The sequence below is a fragment of the Antrostomus carolinensis genome, unplaced genomic scaffold (assembly GCF_000700745.2).
Source record: "Antrostomus carolinensis isolate BGI_N321 unplaced genomic scaffold, ASM70074v2 scaffold18066, whole genome shotgun sequence".
Taxonomy (NCBI): Eukaryota; Metazoa; Chordata; class Aves; order Caprimulgiformes; family Caprimulgidae; genus Antrostomus; species Antrostomus carolinensis.
Genome location: NW_010321385.1, coordinates 31,172 through 53,866, shown reverse-complemented (window position 1 = coordinate 53,866; position 22,695 = coordinate 31,172). Strand labels below are relative to the sequence as shown.

Here is a 22,695-nt window from a genome sequence, read left to right as displayed (position 1 = left end):
GATTGCTTTTCAGAAAACTCAGAAGGGGATATCCTACTGAAGAGTATCATAGAGTAAATGTAAGAATTAGCAAATGAAATCTCTGGTTAAAAACTGAAAACACTTTCTAAAAAGCAAATAGAAATTAGCAGTTAAAATTAACTTTTCAGTTTTATTTTTTTGTTGAAAGTGGTTTTTTGGACTTTTTTTACTTCTTTATTTTTAGTGTGTAGCCGTTCCATGATCCCTAAAAATATCTTTTTGCTTATAGCACAGCCTGAGAAAATGGAGAGTATAGTACATTACATGTGCTACCACGTGAACAGTATTTTTACCATATTCGTCTTCTGTGCCATTGACTTCCTGAAAAATTTACAAGAGCCTGAAGTAAACATACTTTTTCTTCTAGCTTCCCTTCAAATTTGAGATTTAAGAGACTTCACTTACTCAGTTTTTGAGATTGATTTTTTGATATTACTAAAGAAAAAAAAATGTAGAAATATCCCAGAGATTTTGATACAGAGAACTACACTCTGCATACTCCCAGCACTAATAGCCATTAACTTCACTAACATTCCCATGGGAGGAAATTTTGTGTTTTACCTTCTTTTGATTGTTTCTCAGCTTTAATATCCATGAAATGAGGCAGCCGCCAAAACTGTAGAAGACTCTATAAGCAGAGGTATGAAGGAGTTCATCCAAACATTGATTGTACACAAAACATACACATCCTGACAAAGGGCTGTGAGCAGAACAGCACTGTGTAGTAGTGTGGGACAGCTCCTGGATGCTGGAGCTGTGCAACCAAGTACTGAGACACCTCCACCTCCTGATTTTAAGGGTCCTACTGAAGTTCTAGCATTTGAAACTACTCCATACCACTGCAGAATCAGCATGTAGGCTGGAAGAAGTTGTGTTGAAGAGAGCAGCTGTGCTAGTGACTACTAAAGCACCATTCAATGTGTGGCTATAATAAAATTCTGGAGGTTATGTCTGATACCACTGCGTAGCAGAGAAGCACTCCCAATTAGTTGTTAGTTAGGTCAGTCGTTTCTGAAGCAATTATGAAAGCGAGTTATTGTAATAATCAGCATTGGCTATCAGCATGTTTTTGAAAAGCAAATCCAGAGGCAGTATTACGAGGCTCTAAACATCTCCCTTTTGGGGATTGCTGCACTTGCTGATATAATTTCACCCGACATTTCACCCATCCTATTAACAAGGCGAGTGAGATGTCAGAAGGCATTAAGTCAAAAGATGCTGCATTCCCTAAGGGACACTATACTTCTGTATAGCCAGAGAAACTTGTAAGAGGATAGAAAGATCACTTTAGAGTGGACACAAGTGAATGACCAGCATCATCTGCCATGAACAGGACTGTAGATTCTTCAGTTGTACCAAGAGATTGGTAACTGTCATGAGTTTGTCATCTTACAAACATTTTTTTGCATACAGTGTACGGGCCTTTTCAACCTTTACTTTAAAGGTAAAAACAAGTTCTTTGCATGAGGGGATTTTATCACATTGGTTCAAGGATCTCTGTCACTCTTTTGTTTGGTTTTGTTCTTCATGTATAAAAGAGCTAGGTATTTCTTGACTTTAGAAATGGAATTTAATTTATTTAGCATAAAATTTAAAAGGATGACAGATCTGTCTGCAGGAAGAGCTCCCCAGATAAAGTATAAGGGCCAAACTTTCAGTTGTTTCTGCTAGATTGCCCTCTGATTTTTTATTTTTTTTTTAAAGAATTGCAGATGCATTCATTCAGTTACGGACACATAGACACAAACATACATTTGCACACCCTTATTCTGTCAATGTACTTCCAGTTGAACATAGTGCAAGATTTTAGTGTTCTTTGTTTTACCTCAGGTCCTAATCTATTGATTGCACAGTGGCACATTTGATAGTGTTTTGCAGTTGTTCCCTATAAAAGGGCGAGAAAGAATGAATGTGGAGTGCACGATGTGGAGGAAACCAGTTCCTGAGACTTACTCATTTTCTGTCTTTTGAAGCAAATATGCCATGTTTATAATGGCAATCATGGGTTAGAAATAATAATCTACGTAGCTTTACGTCTGAGCTGGATCAAATTTTGTGATATCTTGGGGCTTTGAGAATTTACTCAAACTTCTTTCTCTGTTTAGCTTCACTGCTTGAAACTTGGCTGCAGGTTGAAACAAGTTTCAGAAATGAAAGTTATGTTCAACTCCAGCTGCTACTTCAAAGTCACTGACTTTCATAAATTTTCCTCTACAAATCCTGTGTTGGATTTCTTATATATATTTTTATTTAGAAACTCTGAGCTTCTGAAGAATCTCAGATCTCTGATCTCCATGAGGCTTTTCAGATCTTGACAGACACCTTAGTGAATCTGACCAGATAAATTGTGTTTGAGAAGAAACCTGAGACCAACTTTTACTGTGACTTTATTACATACCAGAGTAGCAGTGATACATGAGCATATCTCTATTCAACAGCTTAGGAGAACTTTCACTTTTAATTACCTTTAATTAGTTTTAAAGCTTTGGTAATAACTGGAGCAGTATATAAACTATGTAGAGGGCAAGCAGTTGACTATACTGTAGTGGCTGGATAGAAACTCCTTCCTGGGGGGAAAAGGGAAATAGAATTTACACTGATCCATCTCTCTTGAATGCTTTTAATGATTGTAAATGATTTACAATAAGATAGTGACCACATGTCCATGTAAGACACATTGTCTAGAGGAGATGATGGAAATTTTTTGATGGGTTTAGGCTGGTCTCATTTGGCTGCTGAGCTGCAGTGTCTAAACTTTTCAAATTCAATCATTGCTGCTGCCACGTTGATTAACTTTGATGTAATTTCCCTTCCAGTGGCATAGCCGCAGCGGCGACAGCAGCAGTGAAGGACTGGGCAGGTGGAATACAAGCTTCAGTTCACTTCACAGTTCCTATCATCTTGTAAGTTGTAAGACAAAGGAATATTCCCTTTCTTCTCTTTTGCTTTTTCAGTCCTTCTTAGATGTAAGATCAGAGGGGAAAATGTCCGAAGGTGCCCCTTGGCTGCATTCATAAAAACATGCCTGGTCATAGCAGGGAAAGATTTTTCTCAAAGGAAAAAAGCACTAAAGCCAAAATGATAAATATCTGAATAAAAAAGAGACTTCTGTTCAGAGATGTTGTTTAGCACTTGATTTCAGTGTTTGATTAATTGATTAACATACTGTTAGTCATTCAAGTTTGAATATTGGTTTCCATGACACATTGCTAATGTATGATAATGAGGAGGAAAACCCTTTGCAGTCATGTGCACCTGATAGAGCAGCATCAGACATGACATGTACCTTAACTCAATGAAGCATAAGCCTGGAATAATAACTTCCTTCATGGAAAAATATGCTCAATTAGCTGTTCAAAAATATGAATAAGGATGGACAGTTTTCAGTTTCAGTCTCTTGTAAGTAAGGATTTATTGGCTGAGGTCTGAATCCTTTACATGTGTCTGTACTATGATTGCTCCTTCTTTTTCTTCCACTACTCAAATTATTTTGGGGAAGTTTTAAACACTTTTAAGGGGAGGACTGGAAGTTTCTAAGGAAAAGATGAAACTTCTTACATTTTTCAGCAAAGCTATGTCTTGTTTCACTAGGCAAGGAAGTGAATGGGTTTTTCTGTTAGTTTCCTACTGCTTGCCATGAAATAGTATTGCAAGCACTCTAAAGATCCAGGACCAGTGTAGCTTGTCACTTCCTGGTTTATTTTAGAGGTTCCTCTTAGTAGTATCCTGAATAGAAAATTAAAGGAATGGAAAGACAGATCTTTGTTGGTTTAGGCCAAAGCCTGCCTACTGTTGTGCTTACTCAACTCCTACAACTGGGAGGTGTGGAGAGAAATTGGTTTTGCTTCCTCGTTCTGCACAAAAGGATTTGATACAAACTCCTCCATAGTTCTTTGGTTGTGAAATTGTTGCCCTGTTTGTTTTACAAGCATGTTTTTCAAACCCATCCTGTCCCTTTTGCCTTAGGGGAGTCTGGAAGCCAGGATCATAGATAAATGAGCTGATAGTTGAGATTTGATCTATGTGGGATCCTGTCTGTGTGGAAAGAATAATATTTGTTTTTTGTTTGGCATCAGTTTCTAATTGGGAAGCCTGTGCTTTTTTCAAAACTATATGAATTAAAATTAGTACTGGAAATATTTTTGGATAACAGATGAGAAAGCTGTGAGGGCTTTGTTTGGGAGTACTGAAGAAGCATAGATTATAAACAAATCTTTATTTCTGAAACTACTCACTGGAGCAATTTTGTGTTTTACCATAGTGTCAGTTGAAGGCAAACAAACCCCTGATATGCCTTATCCATTGCAATGTATTTTAAACCTTCTTCCAAAAAAACCAAACAAAACCAAAACATCCAGATCCAATAGGTGATTGTCAATCTATGATCTAGTGTCCCTGTTACTGCAACAAATAAACAAAAGCTATGACAGGCTGTGCAGGTAGAATGAAATTCAAATGAAAGGATTGACAGCATACAACAGGTTTGTAATTGGGCTCCTCTGTCCTAGTGCAGTCCAGGCATTAGAAGTTTGCTTTGCTCCTTGCATTTGCTTCCCCTCTCTGGTCTGTGTGTTCCTTAGGCTTGCTCTGTGACACCTCTGCTGTCTTGATGTATGCCTCTCTAAAAGTGGCACTTAAGAACAGCACCTGGATTATATCTTTTATTTTCTTGCATGGAGTGAATGGAGTTCCTTTGAGGGGCCACTGGAAGAGGAAGAAGTGAAGCTCAGACTCTGGATAAACTATAGGATATGGTAAAACTTGCTAATAGCTTATTGGAAGAGACAGTGGTTCTGGAGTGGCCACTGTCCTGCAGGGCACAAGAGGGTGCTGTGCACTTAGCGGATGGCAGCCTAAACCCCTTATTTAGTGTAACTGACTGATGCAAATAAAAGATTAAAGAGGTAAAGCTTTAATATCCTATTAGATAGAAAGCTTTAGAATCTCCTTCCTCTACTCAAAATTGCCTGAAATGTCTGGCAAGTGAATGAAGTTTCAAAGAGATTCCAGAGAATTTCTATGCTGTGAGGGAAACAGGTGAGGTACAGAAATAAGTAATGGCTAAGGAATGAATAAAATTAAACAAGCAAAATGAAACAGGAAATGTTACACAGAGAAAGACAGGTCAGGAAGAAACTCTCTGAAGTCAAAGACAGCAAGAGAAAGGTGTCAGACCATGGCAGGTGGCCCATGATGGCAGGCACTGCAGCTGCTCGTGTAGCTGAAGATCAGTGCTGTTAGGCATTGGCAGTGAAACTCTGTTTGCCTGAATGCTGTGGGAGCAGGGCTGATGTTTGAGAAACCTAAGGGGTACCTATCCCAAAATATCCAGAGACTGATAATAATCACTAGACTCCTGCCAACCCCTTCACAAACATCTCGGACAGAAAAGCTCCACAGATTCTGTGGAGAAATTGCAAACTGCATGTGAGTGTGCAGAATTAGCTGTGATGGTAGCATTGCTTATAGTGCTTCCTCTGCAGGGGGTGATATGTAAAGAATACATGTGGGCAGCTGAGCAAAAGGAAGGTCTGTTCCTTACAGAAAGGAGAGGTCACTTTAGCAAGAGCTAAAGTGGAATTTTTAGGGAAGCTAAAGCCTTGTTCCTACCTCTGCCACTAACATGTTCTGGGATCTTTCACAAATTGTACCTTATTGTCTGTAGTCTCCCATCTGTGAAACAGGCATAATAACACTGAGGCATATTTAAAAAGAAAATGTCAGAGTGATTCTGTATGTTTGATGGAAAAAAGGTGGGTCTGCACAGGAGCCAGAGGGACCCTTAAGTCCTGTGTATTGATAACTACGCTGAATAGAGAGCTAGATCATTACTCCAAGATACCAAGTCAGTTCTGCTTTCCTGTGTTAGGAACAGCTTTATCTCTGACCTAAAACCTTAATTGAGTTAGGGGCAGAAAAATAGTAAATTACAGCAGGAGCAAGCGTTTGCAAAATATGGCCTTAAAAGTTTACAAAGCATCAATTCTCCATGAGAAATACCAGTTGCAGTTACTTGTTGATGCTGAGTCACTGAATCCTAACCATAAGAGGTATTTTGTGTGGTGTTTTGTTTTAATTCAGAGGTAGCCTATCAAACTTCTACTTCCTGTGTAATTTAAAGGTAAATATTTTAAATCATCATCTTGGGGATTTAACTGGGTTTTTGCCCTGGTGATTTATAGAGGCAACTGTGCCCATTCCTTTCTGGATTGTGTTTTAAAAGTAATTCAAGACCTGAAAGACACCTGGAGCACGATGTGTGTTTATGGGAGTGATCTAGAGGCCAAAGATCTGTGAATTAGAAACAAGGTGTGTTGCAAAATGTGAGAGAGAGGTCTTCAAAGGTATGACCCTTCCTGGCGTGTTCATTTCCTAACAGCAGTTCACAGAATTGCTGAGGTTAGAAGGGGCTTCTGGAAATCATCTAGTTCAAACCCCTGCTCAGGCTGAGTCAGAGCAGGCTGCCCGATGCTGTCTCCAGTTGAGTTTTGAATATCTTTACAGATGGAGGCTCCCCAGCTTTTCTGGGCAACTGTTCTGGTGTCTGACCACCCTCGCAGTAAAAAAGAAGTGTTTCCTTGTGTTCAGATGGTTTTTAATCTGTGCCCATAGCACCCACTGACAGAAAAAGAGGCTATTGAGAACAGTCTGGCTCCTTCTTCGTTCCTTCCCAGCAGCTCAGTGTTTCTACACACTTACTGAAGAAGTTGATAATGCTGCTTTCATTATTTGAGTCTAAGTACAGGTATCTTGGTAGGATAGGCTATCTTAGCAGACCCTGTCCTGGATGAAGGATCCTCTGAATTCAGGTATGAAATACGACCTTAAATCAATATTACTGGCCTCTCTGACCTAGGAATGAGCTTTCCAAAGGTGTTTGAGTTTGTGCTCTAATCTTCAAGACATGCACCCAAATACAGTATGTCATCTTAGAAAAATCTTCCCTCACAGCACATAGGTGTGGCCCAAGCACTGCAGTCCCATTTCTGTCTGCTTACACAATGTTCAGAAGGAGGGAGGGATGGAGTTAAAAGTTAAGTTCGCAGCTGGCAGAGGACTTGACTTTCTGGGTGTGGAATTGGGGCTGTCAGAAAAAACACAGATGCCTTGTTGCAAAATCATCTCTGCTGTCCCATGGGAGACAGACAGATTGATTGTCAAATATTTAAATCCTGTGAAAATTTTTTTAAAAATAAAGTTGTTCAGTGTTAACTAAGATTTGATCCACAATTTGCACTTTTATGTGGCTCAGACATTACTGTTGCTGTATTAGAAAGTAACTGTTTTGGTCATTAAAACAGGAAGGAAAAAAATCACTCACTTTTGAGACCATATTCCTTGTTGCTACAGTACATTATACTTCTTGGTTAAAAGATGAGTCATATTTAAATAATGTTAACATGCTTACTCTAAAAGCTGCGAAGGCATCCAGAAACAGCATGAGTGTTCCTTGTCTTTGGGCTCCCCCCTTTGCTGCTGTTCTGCTCCTTGTTTTACAAATGAAAGAGAGAACAGTCCTTAGCAGTCAACCAGGATACCTCCCTGACCCTCGCTTGCATTTCTAGAGGGTATTGGTCACCTTGATGTAGACACATGAGAAGAAATAAAATCATTTATTTCATCAGGGTTTATTACCTGGAGGGCTTTTTAAGCATAAGCTGTTGCTGTCAGAGTCACAGGATCAGGTGTGATTCCCCATTTGCTGGAATATACAGCAAATACGCAAACAGGCTCTCAGCTTTTTTTAGCTCACAAAAGCAAGGGAGTCCTTTGAAAGATCCTCGGTTCACCCAATCACCGCTTTCCCTCACACTGTACAGCGTTAGAATATTCTGACAGTGTAAATCCTCACATTTGCCTCCCTCCCTCTTTCCTTCAGCCACTCTCCCTCCCCCTCCCCAGACTGCTGCTATCGGATCTGTGATGATATGTGATCTCCTGGATACAATCACACACACACACACAAGTACCAGGCACTGCTGCTCAGCTGAGCAAAATGTCTTTCTCTTAGAAGTGGTGCTCATCACAGCTTTCAAATCCTTGACGATGTTGCCATGCTTTCCTTTCTGCCTTCTGCCTTTTTCTCTCTTTGTCTGCCTGCTTTTCTTACCCGTGGGTCATTTTTGCCCTGCTGTCTGTAGCTGTATGGACTACCACACCATAGATTGCCGGGATCAAGGACTCCCAAGTGTTCCTAATCCATTTCCATTGGATGTACGGAAACTTCTTATAGCTGATAACAACATTCAGGCGATACCAGCTGATTTCTTTATATTTTATGGAGATCTAGTCTATTTGGACTTCAGGAATAACTCCCTCACCTCTTTAGAAGAGGGCACTTTTAGCAGTTCTACCAAACTGGTGTATTTAGATTTAAGCTACAATAATTTAACACAGCTTGATGCTGGGATATTCAAATCAGCAGAAAAACTGATAAAATTGAGCCTTGGAAACAATAACCTGGTGGATGTGGATGAGGCTGCTTTTGAGAACCTGGAACAGCTCCAAGTGTTAGAATTGAATGACAATAACTTACAAAGCCTAAATGTGGCAGCTCTAGAAGCACTTCCCTCCCTGCGGACTATACGCTTAGAGGGCAACCCCTGGGTCTGTGACTGTGACTTTGCCAATCTTTTCAGCTGGATACAGGACAATGCATCTAAGCTCCAGAAAGGTAAAGCTTGATGGCTTACAGTGCAGTATGTACATTTCTTGGTATATGTGTGTCTTGGAGGGAAGGAGGGTTCTTGGTCAAATTGTCTGTATGCTGCCTGCAGTGACCCAAACTGCATTTTGGTCAAACTGTAATTGCATGCTTTCAACAAATGAGTCCATTAAAATGACGTTAGTTTCTTTTTGGCAGTGGGTCCCCCTCACAGTTAAGAAATAAAAATCAAAAATTAAGCCCCAATAATTTTGAATTATAGCCTAAATTTACATAGGCAGTGAAAGAGCCTTTTCAAATTCATTCAGCCCAGAGCTGGTTCTCCTCCAGACCTCAGTTTCTCTCTGGTAAATATATTTTCCACAATAAGCCCTTTGAGCAGCTAAATATTCTGTGCAACCTCCTTAGGAAAACTGATTTTTCTCTCATTTAACTGATCAGCTCTAAAGCTGCTACAGAAGAGTTAAATCCCCATTTTATGCAACTGTGACTGTCAGTCCTTTCCTGGAAGTATTTTGTCATGATACTCCGTGTTTGAAACTCTCTTCAGGAGCTTGAATTTGGCTCTTTTCATTAAAATAGCACTGCTTCCAATGTTAGGAATAAATTGAAATGGCTCTGGAATACCCCAAAATGTCGGATATCTAATTCTGGTATTTGGGCCAGTAATTTTCAGAAAAGCAGGGGGTTTGGGGGAGGAGTACTAAGTCTGCCATGTATAGGGAATCCAGGCTCTTGCTCCACGTTTCCCACCCGACCCCAAAGCCTCTCTTAATCCAGCTTTAGCAGGAGATCATCTCACAATTCGTGCCTCCCAACAAGCACTAGGGCGTAAACTCATGGCATTGAGCTGCCCAGAACGCAAACTGCTTGAAAAATAAAAACTTTGTAAGGGCTACAGAGGGTGTGCAAGTATTACCTGACATGAAATTGCTGTGTCTGAGAGGAGATGTCCGTGCAGAAGATTGTGAGAGCTAAAAGGCTGGGGGAGAAGAGCTCAGGAGAACGGGTTGAGGTCAAGTAGTTGTTTAGTTGAATTCAGACAAAAAGGGAGAAAAACACAGTGAGCCTACTAATTTCAGAGATCTCTTCTCCTTTCAGAGTCTGTAGTCAGTTATTCATGTTCTTTCTCTGCTTGTGACCTTGGGTCCCATTTTTTTAATATACTCATCTAGGTTGCCCTAAATATTATTAGCTGTAAAATAGCTATTCCAAGGAAGAAGTCATTTGAGGAAAAAGCACTGGGTTTTTTCCTGTCTGCCTCAGTGAAACTTTCATCTTGATTTTTTTCTAAACCAAACCTGGGCCTGTTCTCCCACCTTCCCTGATGCTTTACCTAAAGTTTGCTCTATTTGAACCGTCTCATACTAAACATCAGTTCACTTTCCCCATGCTTTCCATCTTTTAATGAACTTTTAACTCCTTCCCCTTTATCCAGACTGCATCTGTTCAGTTTGAGAATCTGTCCCAGCCCATCTCTCTTTTCTCTTCCACTCTCAGTGTTTTGAAGCATATCTGAACTTATGTCTGGAAATCTTAAGTGATTGAGCTTTCCCATCGTATTGCCAGTATTCCCCAGTTTCTTGCAAGCTTGGAGATGCTTTCTCACAGCATTTTCTCTCATCCACAGTTAGTTGTGTTTCAGCCAAATAGCTAAAAAATTACTAGCTCTTTGAAACTTCCAGTTAGATTGGATTTGGGAAGATAAGATGGAAAGGAGCAAGTATGCAAATGGTTGGTTTTCTCAGAGCTGTCCCCCCAACATGGCCTAAGCAAATGATTTGCATTTGTTCCCAGGAGCAAATCCCCCAATACCTTTGCAGCCAGTCATGTCACTGAGATCTAGTGCATGTATGCAGAAAAGCATGCAAAGTCAGTGTTCTCAGTGCTTGTGAGCTGCTGCCACAAAAATACTGGCTGTCTCCTTTAATAAATGAGCAAAACATTATTCATGAAGGTGAGGGCAAAACTAAACCCAGATAGGAGGGTTTGTCTCAATGACATTTTAAAACCATATGGCCACAATTGATTGCCTTTCAAAACAACTCTTGGAAAGGCAGTGTAAAGCTAATTCTTAGAATTAGATTTGATTGCATTTTATGGCCAGTTTTCAGTTTTAATGATGTTGCAACATTATACCCATTAGGAGCTAATCACATTAACATTCCTTGTCTGGTTATACTTGTCCAAAGCTATGTTTGCCTGGGAGGAGTGGGAAGAGCAACTCACTGAAAGATTCAGTGTTCAGACTCTGTGGCTTCCTCATGATACTGCTGTAAGGCTGGAGACAGAAGTATCTTGCCGCAAACACATCAAGATAAGTAGGGCAGCAGGCATTATGTCTGGAAATACTGCAAAAGAAAAGGATAGGGATACATATTCAGGGCCAAGAAAAGAGCTTCGTTATCTTGGCTGCATGCTTTTCCTTTATAATTCTGCAGCAGCTCAAGCATTTGCATTGCATGGCCTATACAGATGGGAAATGGCAGGAAGGAAAAAGGAGCTGGCTGGCATTTTCCTTTAAGAATGAACTGTGATTAGCAGTACCGAACAGTTCTATGGCAGATTGAAGTTCCTCAGCTTTTAAATGGCAGACTTTGTAACCTGGGTTTACTGGGAAGGGAAGCTGTGGAAGGATGAATGGCAGTAAACTTGCATCGGTGATCCCCAGCCTTTCATGAAACTCCAAAGCCCTGCAAAGGAACAAAGCAAAGGCTCTGTCCACTGTCTCATGCTGGTTTGGGATGCTTCAGAATGGGTTAGACAAGAAAGGATGTGCCAAAGCAGAAAAGCAGCAGCTCCAACCAGTCTGTGGATGAACTAGGATCCAGGGCTGCAGTTTGCAAGTGGTACTGTAGCATAGCAGTCCCTCAAGATTCAGAACAGGTAGCAAGAAATAAGAGACAAATGTCTGGGAGAAATAAACTGATGGGTAGATTTAGGTTCTGGGCATTCATGTTGATTCCTCACTTTGAATGACACTTAAGAGTTTAATGTGCCCTGTCTGCATGTCTGAGAGAAATCACTCAAGCTGTTAACTATTTACTAAGCCCAGCCACTGCTCTACTTTTTAATTCTAGCATGTTAGTCAAAGCTGCCCTTGTTTTTTTGCCAAATAAATACCAAATTGATTTAAAAATGGGAGTTTTGTTAATGTGAATTGAAATCTCAATAACTGATCCTGAAGCTCTACCTCTGTAGTCAAGGCCTCTGGAAAACTCCGATCTGAACAAAAGCCATACTTCAACTCATTAGTTTTGCAAAAGCCAGGTCCATTTTCTTTCTGGCATGCTACCAAAAATAGCTTGTAAAGTTATAACTTATGCTGACCTGTCTGACTAGCTGACTGTAAAGCCTCTTCCCAGCTGAGCTGCCTTTGCACATCTAATGTGTTGCTTCACATGAACAGCTGGGATTTGAAGCATTTTACAGATCCCAGCATTTATTCATCTAACCTAAATTTCTAAAGAAAGGCTTAATTGGCAGTAAGCGAATAGCCTCACATGCCAGATTTGCAGGCAGACTTATTAAAGTAACTGCACTAAAAGTTTTGCAGTTAAACTCAGCACTTTACCTGCAATCACACCCAGCACTTTAAAAGAGCAAACATATTTTTATACTTGTAAAAAGATACTAAAACCAGCATTTTTTACATACCCCCAAACCAAACCACGTTTTTGCCCCTTTGATTTGGTTATTAATTGCTTAAAACCAAATTAGTGTGTATAGTGCAAAGCAGACAAAGGAACTGTGAATGCTGGTGAGTGGAGAATATGTAACAGTTGCTCTTTTTCCTAGAGAAGATAAAGTGCTTGCTGAGGGTCAAAATGGTTAAGTTATAAAACATATAAAGATTTTCTGTAGAAGAATGTTAGATTTCATAGGCATTTGTTAAGCCTGAATGGCAACGCGGTGGTCAGTGATTCATATTAAAGGCTTCCCATGGAGATTAAGAATACTGGATAATTTTTTGGTAATAGAAAAGTTGTTGTAAGATCTCTGTCCCTTCAAAAATAGGTGTAAAAACCTTTGTGGAAGGCTTTACTCCGTGGAGGGGCATGCAAACTCCCAGAACAAAAAATATCTTGAAAGAATAAAGGTTTAAGTTGATCTCAAATGTATTGTTCAAAGAAATCATATATCTGAGGTGTATGCTAGTATGTTCCATACTTTGCTTGCTTATATTTGATCCATCTTCTTGAATCTTACAAAAAGTTATTGACAAGGCTGAAGTTCTCTAAAGTAACAGAAGAAATTGAGAAAAATATTAATAAAGGCAGGAGAGGTACTGAATAAAGGTAAGGGTGGTTGTAGGTTGAGTTAAATAATTTTGGGGTATAATGTTTCAAAAATTTTAATTAAGTGAAGTCTCAACAAATTTGACATTTTTTTTAAGATCAAGAGTCACCTTTGAGACTTCTTGCATTTTCTGCTTCAGTGGGAGCTGGAAATCCTACCAAAAATATACTCAGTAGTTTCTCATATTTGGAAGGGTTTTCTTCTGCTTTAAGAGCTTGTTCTTTATCACATTTTATCCTGGCTAAAAGTGCACTTTTCCTTTCTTGCCTCATCTCTTAACCTACTTATTTTAGTAATAGTTTGAAACTCGGGAGTCATCCAGAAAAACGTCATCAGTGGTGCACACGACCTACAGAACTGAGGTTTAGGAACACTTCCATTTCAGTGTTTAAATACAAATGGCTTTGGAATAAATTTTGGTGAAAGGTGCTTTTTAAAATTAGTGTGTAGCACTGCAAAAGACATTCCTTGAACCCCTCTGAGGATCTCATCCCGATGAAGGGATTTGTTTCAGTTAAAACACATGTAACAAAGAAATACAAATAGTCTGCAATGGCCGCACTGAAGTGCTCTGTAGCTGATTTTTACTTTCTGTGAACATGCTTTGGGCAGCTGTGCCTGTGACCTTGTTTGCTAATGACTAATGCATTTTTAACATTACTTTTAATTAGAGTTTAAGTATTCCTTGGAGTGTGACTGTAGTGTCTCCTTTCTGTCATCTTGCCCTCATTTTGCTTTTTACTTTTTTCTTCTCGGCGTCTTTGGAAAAATCTTTTTGGGAAGTTGTGTAGAGTTTCTGGGACTGCAAGAACCAGTTGGTGTCTGTGCTTTTCATGTTAGATTCAATGGTGTTTTCTCAAACTTTAGTGTTTAATGCAGACTTTGTTCTTCACTATCCATTGCAAGAATGAAAAGTTTTGCAGCCCTTTATTAAAATAGTATTAGACTTTTAACAATTTGAGAAGGTTTAAACTGAGCATTTTTATGGGTAGCCTCTATATTTCCAGAAAGAATTGAAAAATTCATTCAGAATTGGCCAGTGACAGAATTCAAAATAGATCTGTGTTGCTTGTGTGATAAAGGAAAGAAATGTTCTGAATGTTTGGAATTAAAGTAGCACAAGTTAAGTGAGGATCGGTGCTCAGTGCTCAGACTTCCCTCTTACAGACGGGATTAGCTGGTGTGGTGTCAGCGCACCATCGTCCTGAATGCCAACGTTTAGGTTCACACCACTAGAAGCAGAACTGGTAAAAGAAGCCCAGAGAAGACAGAACTGGGTCCACTTGCAGATCTGTATCCTAAATGAAGGTAATCACTGAACTTTACTGGAGGACAGATCATCAGTGGCAGCAAATCCCATGTCGCAACACAAAGGCCGTAGCTAGCACCTTGTTTTCCTCTTCATTTGGTTGAAAGTTGCTCCACTTTGGAAAGTTGTGTGCACAAGACTACAATTTTTTAAGATACTCAAAGGGGTTTTTATTGCCACTACTGATGCAGATGCTGCTTAGCTACTTCCAAGGCTTCTCTAGCTAGTACCTCATCAAACTGAATGGATGGGTAAATTCTGGTAAAGTGGCATATTTCCAGGTAAAGACTGTCTATGCAATAGAAAACAAGAGAAGGATGGCAGTGAGAGGAAGAAAGAAATAAGCAAGAGCAGGTGACAATGAGACTGTAAGTAGCCTTCTGGAATGGCAAACTCAGAGTAAATTCAGTACTAAAAGCAGCTCTGAGATTCAGAAGTGAATCGGTGTAGTGAGAAGAACTGAATGGTTTTTGTAAGCCTGTTTAGAAAGGCTGTGCCATGAGGTGATCATCTCTTGCTTCTCAGGCTTTTTCCATAATCCTATTCCAGTGTCAGTTCTATTACTTAACTTGTTCTGTAAATAAAACAACATCTGTTTTCAGTAGTCCAGGCCTTTATAGTAGCCCTGGGCTCAATGAAAATGTTAAATGTTGTCTTCAAAGTGAAGCATCATGAGTACAGGTTTAATTTGACCTTTTAACCTAACTAAAAGCCAGTGAAAGAACCAAGCATTTTGTAAGTCTTTGTAATTATCATTCCTTATCAGTACCTATTTATCCATCTGCTATTAGGGAAGGCTGCCTTAACTTTGTGTACTAATATAGAACCAGAGCAAGCTTCAGCGAAAAAGGACAGGCTGTTCTGTCCGTTACAGCCATTCAGTTCTTCCCTGAGTATCTTGCACATGCTAGTACAGAACATAATATCTGGGTTTTGGGAAAGGAATTAAAAGCCCTAAGATATTTCACACATTCAGCAGCTTTTATTCTCTTCAAGCAGAAACTCCTAACAGAAATTGGATTCCCTAACAAGCGCATCAAATCTGTTTCTATATATACAATATAAATATATAATTTGATATCCTAGTCATTTTCAGTAAAGTGATCTGACTGCCATTGGCTTTTCACTCAGTTTCTTCCATCTTAAGGTTTTTTTGGAGTACTTCCATCTCTCACAGATTTGAAGATGTGAGGACAGCATTTGCAGATGTGAACACCTAAAGCTAAACTTTATATTTAGGCACTGAGACAAACTGTTAAGTACATCTGATGTTGATCTGTAAGACTCTAGGGCACTTGGCCATAAAAAGTTTTATTTAGGGACCTAAATCTAGGCTTCAGCATTTTTTTTTAAGCCTTACTGTTCTGATAGCTTGAGGCTATTTCCAATGAAATTTCACATCTCTTCAGAGGCAATGCCTCTCTCGCTGCTTATTAATACATCTAATACATTAGTGACAGTGTTTAAGTAGACTAAAGAGAACTATAGCTGGAGGCAAAATACCATACAAGAAATAAAATGCCACATTTAAACATTTCAAGTCTCTGTCAACTACATTTAGCAACATGAGAGAACAGCTAAATTCCACCCAACAGGGCAAATACCAATTTTATTTTAAAAAATAAATAAATTGAAATAGCTTATTGTAGTGCTCTTAAATTTGTTGTGTTGATAGTAATGAACACATGCATTAAGCTTGCTTAAATGTTTATGGCTTCAGGTATTTTTCTGGATGTATTTTCTATATGTACCAGTGTATGTATGAGTGGATATTTTCATTATCTCATAGTGTTGTACATTGCTGAATGTTAGGAAACTATTTCTCTTGATATATTTTTTGTGATCTCTAGAAAGACCCAACAGAATTGAGGCTTTTTTTAAAAAAAAACCCTACAAAAACACAAAACCTCAGCATCCAAAATTATAGCTGGGAAATCTTGTTCTGAGGGTTAACAGGCAGAGCATAATCTTCAAGTAATAATGAATTTCAGAAGTTCTTCCATTAAAAGATATTGTTATTATAGGTATTAGAAATAAGCAAAGACAGAAATAAATACATAAGGAATCCTTCAAAATAGTCAAGCAGACTTGGAGTAGGTGATACCTTTTGCTGCTTGTCTTCAGCTGGAGGAATGTAAAACAAAATTCACAATACAATAGGTCATCAGTCAAGATATCAAGGGAAAACTCCTGTCAGATCCAAGAGCTGGCAATTTCAGTGCACTCGCTGGTCCAGCCAATGTACTGTTTGCAACTTCCTGCTCACATAGGACCTGAGAAACGTGGTTGAATTATGGCTACAAAGTACCAGCAGAACGCTGATGAAACTTGGTCTCTGGGTGTTTTGAGGTGGGAAGATCAGTACAGTTATAGGTTGGGACATCGCAATGTTGTCAGTCTGTTTTCATTAATTTACAAGGAAATTATTAATTATTTGTATAAAGACTGAGTTCAGACTGCATCTATTTTCTAAGAGTTTAATTTTTACAGGGGAAGTATTTCAGCCTCTGACTCTGCAAGACAAGCAGGCCTGTGCTTAGTCCTTTAGAGAAACAAACACAGTGTTTATTAGGATCTAGCTGTAGCTTAATTGCCTGCAGTTTATTGTCAAGGTTTAAGTGCTAGACTTCAGTGGAGTTATAATCCTCTAACAGTAAGGCATCTCAAAGTCATGTTGTTCTAAAACCTATTAGGGAATTTAATTGAAATAAATTCTACTTGGAACCCTCCTGCATCACTTCTTTATAAACATATGTATCTTTTTCTTTTTAAAAACATGCCTCTCCTTTTAATGCTTTTAATGCCTAAATTCCAGCATTTTCACACTTCTCATCTTACTTAGATGATCTATTCCTCAGGGTACAGACCCATATTTTCATTTTATTTTATTTTTTCAGCATTAAGAGACAAGCATATATAGAATCTAGCACCTGTCCCTTGACGAGGACTTCAAAGCATTCCCTTTTTGAAAGCAAACAATACTTCACAGTTTGCCAGGATAGTACATCTGCTTCTTCAGATGACTTAGCAGAAAGATACGGAGTGTGTGACATTGTCCTTGGGACAACTGGAGTTATTACAGATAATGTGATGGCCCTGACCAAAATAACATAAGCTGCATATTTATAACCCGCTCACACTTGTTATTTCATTTACAGATTTGTTTGGTATGAAGAAGCAACTCTTTGAACATGTAGTGGGAGCAATGAGATATATATAACTATCATCAAAGGTTTTCTTGCTGCAGCCAAGCACTAAGTGTCAATCTGCTTTGAGATACCCTTTAGAAGAAGCCTAGCTGAGTTTTAAAAAGAATGAAATGAACAAATAAACAAAAAATGCCATACAAACTGTAAAAAAAACTATTCAAGTGGTAAAAGTGTGTGTAAGTAGAGCACTAAGGTTGAATTGGTCTCTCCTGTCCTCTAGAAGTCTTGTGTGTGGGGACAGATAATTTGATTGAGCCATTCTGTATGCAATGGAATCACCCAGAGGAAAAAAACCCACACCTTATAATTAATGCTGATTATTTTATCTAAGCCATTCTTTTGTTCATTGTTCATGCAGAGGGTATATGATGACCTGGGATTACTTTCTGCCTAAGCAAAGAACAAAAGTGGAGCTATTGCTAGGCATGAATGTAATAGGACAGGTGGAGTACAGAACATCCGTTCTCCACACACACTGGATTCTCATGTCATAAGGACAACCTACTTTTAAATGGTGTAAAGAAAGTAACATATTGCTACAGAAGGAAGCCGATGAAATGGTATTGTTCAGATGTTGTCTTAAGCAGACGTGCACGTGACCTTCAGATTATGATGTTTTCAGGTAAGCAGTTGGAAGCTCTGGTGCAATAACCATTGCATTAGCTTTGGGAGGAGAAATTCCTTGTGCAACCAGAGATACAGCTGCTAGTCCTACTACTGTTACAGATGAACAGTCTGTTCTAAATTCTCTTTACAGTTTAAAGAAAAGCTTCTGTTAACCATATTGGGCTTTACAATAGTGTCATGACACAGCAAAGAAACATTCACTGAACAGGATGGACTAATAAATATTCCTCTCTCCCTCAGTCACTGGCATGTGCTTCCACTGAGCTCTGCAGTCCTTTTAGATTGCTTCCAGCAGGATTTTAGCAGATTGCCTTGTGTGTGGATGAGAGGTCAGTTTGTTCTGTCTTCTTGAAAAGATGGTGTGTACACAAGGTGGCTGAAACTATAGCTGGGAGCTGACAAAGCCTCTGTACTGGCCCCTGTTTTATGATACTGTGTTTTGCCTGTTGGCATCTATTATTCTCAATGACTGAGAATTCTCTAAAAACTTGGCTAAGTTAAAACATTAGAGTGTTACAGAATAAAGCAAGTAGCAAATTCCCATCTTATCTATTTGGTTTGAGAACATGACCTAGATTGCAGTACCCATGGCTACATGGAGAGGAGCTTTACTTTATTTCTCGTTATTGTATAATCAGGCTCAAAGTCATTACAGTACATTGATTCTCATAACAGCACATTGATTCTCATAACAGCAGTAACTGTCAACACCATGTTGATTTATTGAAAACTCTAATAAAGACACAGGTCTTGGAATTCTAGCCTTTGGCTTTTCATTCCTTCCTTATTTCTAATGCTTTTGAATAGGGAAGGATCTCCATTCATATCCCGTTTGCTTGTCACTCCCATTAACCCCTAGAGTTGCTATTCCCAAGTCTTGATGAAAAGAAAGATGAACTCAGTGAACAACTCTCACTTCTTTTGGTAGAAAGGTTTGTACAAAGGGCTCTTATCACAAGCTATAAAGTGCAAAAGTATGTACTTTCTCTGCCCATCCGTGCAGTTACAGGCACACTCAAGTGCTCCAGTGTGTCAGTTTGTATACAAGGTGTGATATATACTGCAGGTTCCAGATTTCCAAAAGTCTTGGGGGGTGTTTGAAACTGTGGCTCCTTTACTTTCTGGGCCAGTTCCATAGACAGGAGGTTTCAAAGATCTGCAAATCGAGTTGCCTCACTATCTGGTATACATTGCCAGGGCACTCCAGGCTCAGAGGAAAAAAATGTAGCATGTATTCTGGTGGCAGCTTGCCTAGAGGAAACCATTCAGCCTTGGGTGTGCTGATTGATGTCCTATTCTGCTGGCAGCTTTTATTACATTGTCAGTGAGAGCAGCATGAGAAAGAGGGAAGGTAACAGAACTGCAGGCAAATATGACCAGTACAGGATGGTTTGTAGGGATCAAAATTTAGTACAGTCATTATTACAAGGTCAAGTAAGTCAGGGTGACAATTGGATCCATAGTAGACTTGGCTAAAACTCCCTCTCAAATCAATGTTAACAGCTGGGCTGGATCCAGATAACCAGTCAGGTTTGCACAACTAACCCTAGGAGCCTGGGATTTATAGTAAAACATCATATGCCATAGCTATTCAGCCACAAGAAAAATGGGATTCACAGAAGCAGAGGAAATCTTATCGTCCCACATTCCCTCTTTAAAGTGACAAAATGGTTATATGGTAGAGCTATGTGATGGAAACAGCCTCTACACTGTGTGCATGCAGCAATGCAGAGGCACAAACTGGGAGTCTGCTCTGTGATCATTAGCAAAGAGTAAAAGTGGTTTAAGTAAACCAGTAGCAGTTCTTGTGTTGTTAATACACGATTCTTGTATTTCCCCTTTACATTAATATTCTTAATAACAAGATAAAAGCTATCTTGCCAACAGCAATACAGACAATTCCCTTCATTATTTGTTCCATTCTAGCCCTGTTAATATGCTCTCCTGGTTTCTCCTGTTGTGAATGAAGTGGGAGTTGGGCATATGCAGTGAACTGTATGCTTTTAGTGTCCAATAGCAAACTATATTCTCATGAGTTTTCAAATTTGGATTTTTTTGCTTTCACTATGAAGAACCCAGCTGTAGGCGTTCTTCAATAATGCATGGAGGAATAATATCTGTTAGGCTGCATGTCCTTATGACAGTCAGAGAGAAAAGGTGAAAGCAGGTCATAGACAAACAAACATCCATTAAAGCTAAGCAGTTGTTTTGACCAGCAGGAAAAGACAACTGTAGTTTTCTAACTACATGGAAAAAAGTAGTGTAGAGGACACCAAGGTGTGGAAGGAACTTCAGTATCCCTGTTACCCTGTTTTGGGGTCAGGATTTGTGTTCAGATGGAATAGCTGGGAAGTGCTTCTACATCTCCAGATTTAGATGCAGCGTTTACTTTTTTAAATCCTCAGAATCATGGTCTCAGATCATACCTGACCTTCTGGAAGACTGAAGGTGAAATAACTTAATTTCCAGGAGCCACTCAAGGGGGTTATGTAATGGCTTTTGGATAGTGACAGATTTTGTTCCATTTTTTCCTGACTTTTGTACCAATTCTTAAACCTAGCATTAACCCTGAAACTTTTCTTCAGCCATTCATTCTCTGACTGGAGCAACAGAAAGGTTCATCAATATTCCACTGATTTGTTTCCCTTTCCTCTTCTTTACAGGTCTCCATGAAATCCAGTGTTCCCTGCCTGTAGAAAATAGAAGAATCTTTCTGAATGAATTATCTGAGGTCAGCTTTAGTGAATGCAAATTTAGTTTGTCATTGACGGACCTTTTTATCATCATCTTCTCTGGAGTCGCAGTCTCCATTGCTGCTATTCTATCAAGCTTCTTCTTAGCAACTCTAGTGCACTGCTTCCAAAGATGTGCTCCCAGTAAAGATGACGATGATGATGAAGACGACAGTGAGGACTGAACTTAGCCTATATATTTAAGTTTCCTTGGTTTTCAAGTTACTAGATGATCAGCCAAAGTCTAGGAAGAAAACAAGTAGAGTTAAAAGCTTTAAACATTAATTAAATGAAATCACAATGTGTAAGGATCCGTTCTTATCTCATGATGGTCACAGGTAGGAGTTGGAGTTTGCATCTGAGACTCTTAGCTTTGCTTATATATATGTAACCTGATGCAATGAGACTGGGTTAATTTCTATGATCCTTAATCAACCACTGCATTTAAATTTGAAGATTGAAGGAAAAAGGGGCAAAGGCAAAAAAAAGTTCCAGTGTTTTAAAAGACTAACTCACAGCTTCCAGTCTGTCCTTACAGATACCTGTAAGTGCTTACTAGCTTGTTCTCAATCCATTTAGAAAAGGACTGGAGGCATTTCAGCTGGAAAATAAAGAAGCAATTTAAAATAGCATCCTTCCTTGATCTAAGTAGTGGGAGAATCTATTATGCTCACACAACTTTCTAAATAACAAAAAGCAATTAAAATGATTCCTAGAATTGCAGAAAGCATTATAGGCATTTTCAGCTAAAAAAATTTTTTTCTATAAGCAAATGCAATTCTAGGTCTGAGTCATCCACTGCAGCTGCCTGGCACCTCTTTGGTCATGGCACAAATACTAAATATAACTAAATATAACATTATTTTGCATTTTTAGACGCAATGAAGTAAAGGGTTTCCCTTCCCTGTAGTGCTAGGCACAAGTAACTGTTGCACTATCCAGTCCATTTAGTTATTTTAAAACACTAAGGGCTATATTCTGCTCCTGATTATTATTCTAGAGTAACAGAAATGAAGTGAACACCATGATCCAAACAGGCAACTGTATAAACAAGAGCGGAATCTGGCCCGAGATGTTTCTGGCTGTATTATAGCATTGTCAAAACTTGAGCTCTTCTATATAATGGTAGATATTTTTGTTAAAATTAAAGAAGACATTTATTACAAGAGAATTTTGGAATAGTGTTGGACAGCTTTTTAGGATAAGTATATTTTTTAAATATTTGTAATGGAAATATTTTTTTAAAGCTCTGTATTTAAAGTATTATTTAGAGTAGCTGTGAGGGTTTAAAGTAATGAATAACATAGTAATAAACAATCTGAAGACTGTATGCTATTATAAAATAATTAGATCTGATAAAAAGTAGCATCTATTTAACTACTGTAAATGCTATTATTTCTTAAAAAACACTCTTTGGTTAAAATATTGCCTTGCTCAGTTAATATGAATGGTCTTTTATGGACAGTTAGTTCCAAATCTCTTGTATGTGTTGTGCTAATTGTTCAGGCAGACAGGAGTGAATTACATTGGGTGTGTTAAGGGGTAATATGGTTGGGTAGATAGGGTACAAGGTTAGGACTGAGGACTCCTGGGTGTTGTCCCCATCTAACAGTGATCAGCTGGAGACCTTCAGCAAATCACTGTCTGTCTGTGCCTCAGTTTCACTACCTATAAAACCAAGATCGTAATAACTAACTATCTTTTTCAAGTGCTTTGAGATATGCAATGGGGGGGGCACTATATTGGGACTATGTATAACGATCATATATGTTTGGCTGAAGCAGATGTCATGCAGGAGGTCTAATCTGATCTCGTATCAGTATGACTTCACTG

At 38.9% G+C, this 22,695-nt stretch overlaps 1 protein-coding gene across 1 annotated transcript; it reads left to right on the top strand.

Annotated features, from left to right (window-relative positions):
• Positions 1 to 7,957: 7,957 nt before the first annotated feature.
• LRRC38 (leucine rich repeat containing 38) lies at positions 7,958 to 21,047 on the top strand. Its single transcript, XM_010169919.1, has 2 exons — positions 7,958 to 8,695; positions 20,794 to 21,047. The coding sequence occupies exons 1-2, from the start codon at positions 8,068 to 8,070 to the stop codon at positions 21,045 to 21,047; spliced, it is 882 nt and encodes a 293-aa protein (XP_010168221.1). The 5' UTR covers positions 7,958 to 8,067.
• Positions 21,048 to 22,695: the final 1,648 nt, after the last annotated feature.

What these genes read in the sequence shown, in the direction of transcription:
- LRRC38 (XM_010169919.1), top strand. Translation starts at nt 8,068, where the DNA reads ATGTTGCCATGCTTTCCTTTCTGCCTTCTGCCTTTTTCTCTCTTTGTC. An exon ending in TGCATCTAAGCTCCAGAAAG is followed by an intron (nt 8,696 to 20,793) that starts GTAAAGCTTGAT and finishes TCTTCTTTACAG; the next exon opens with GTCTCCATGAAATCCAGTGT.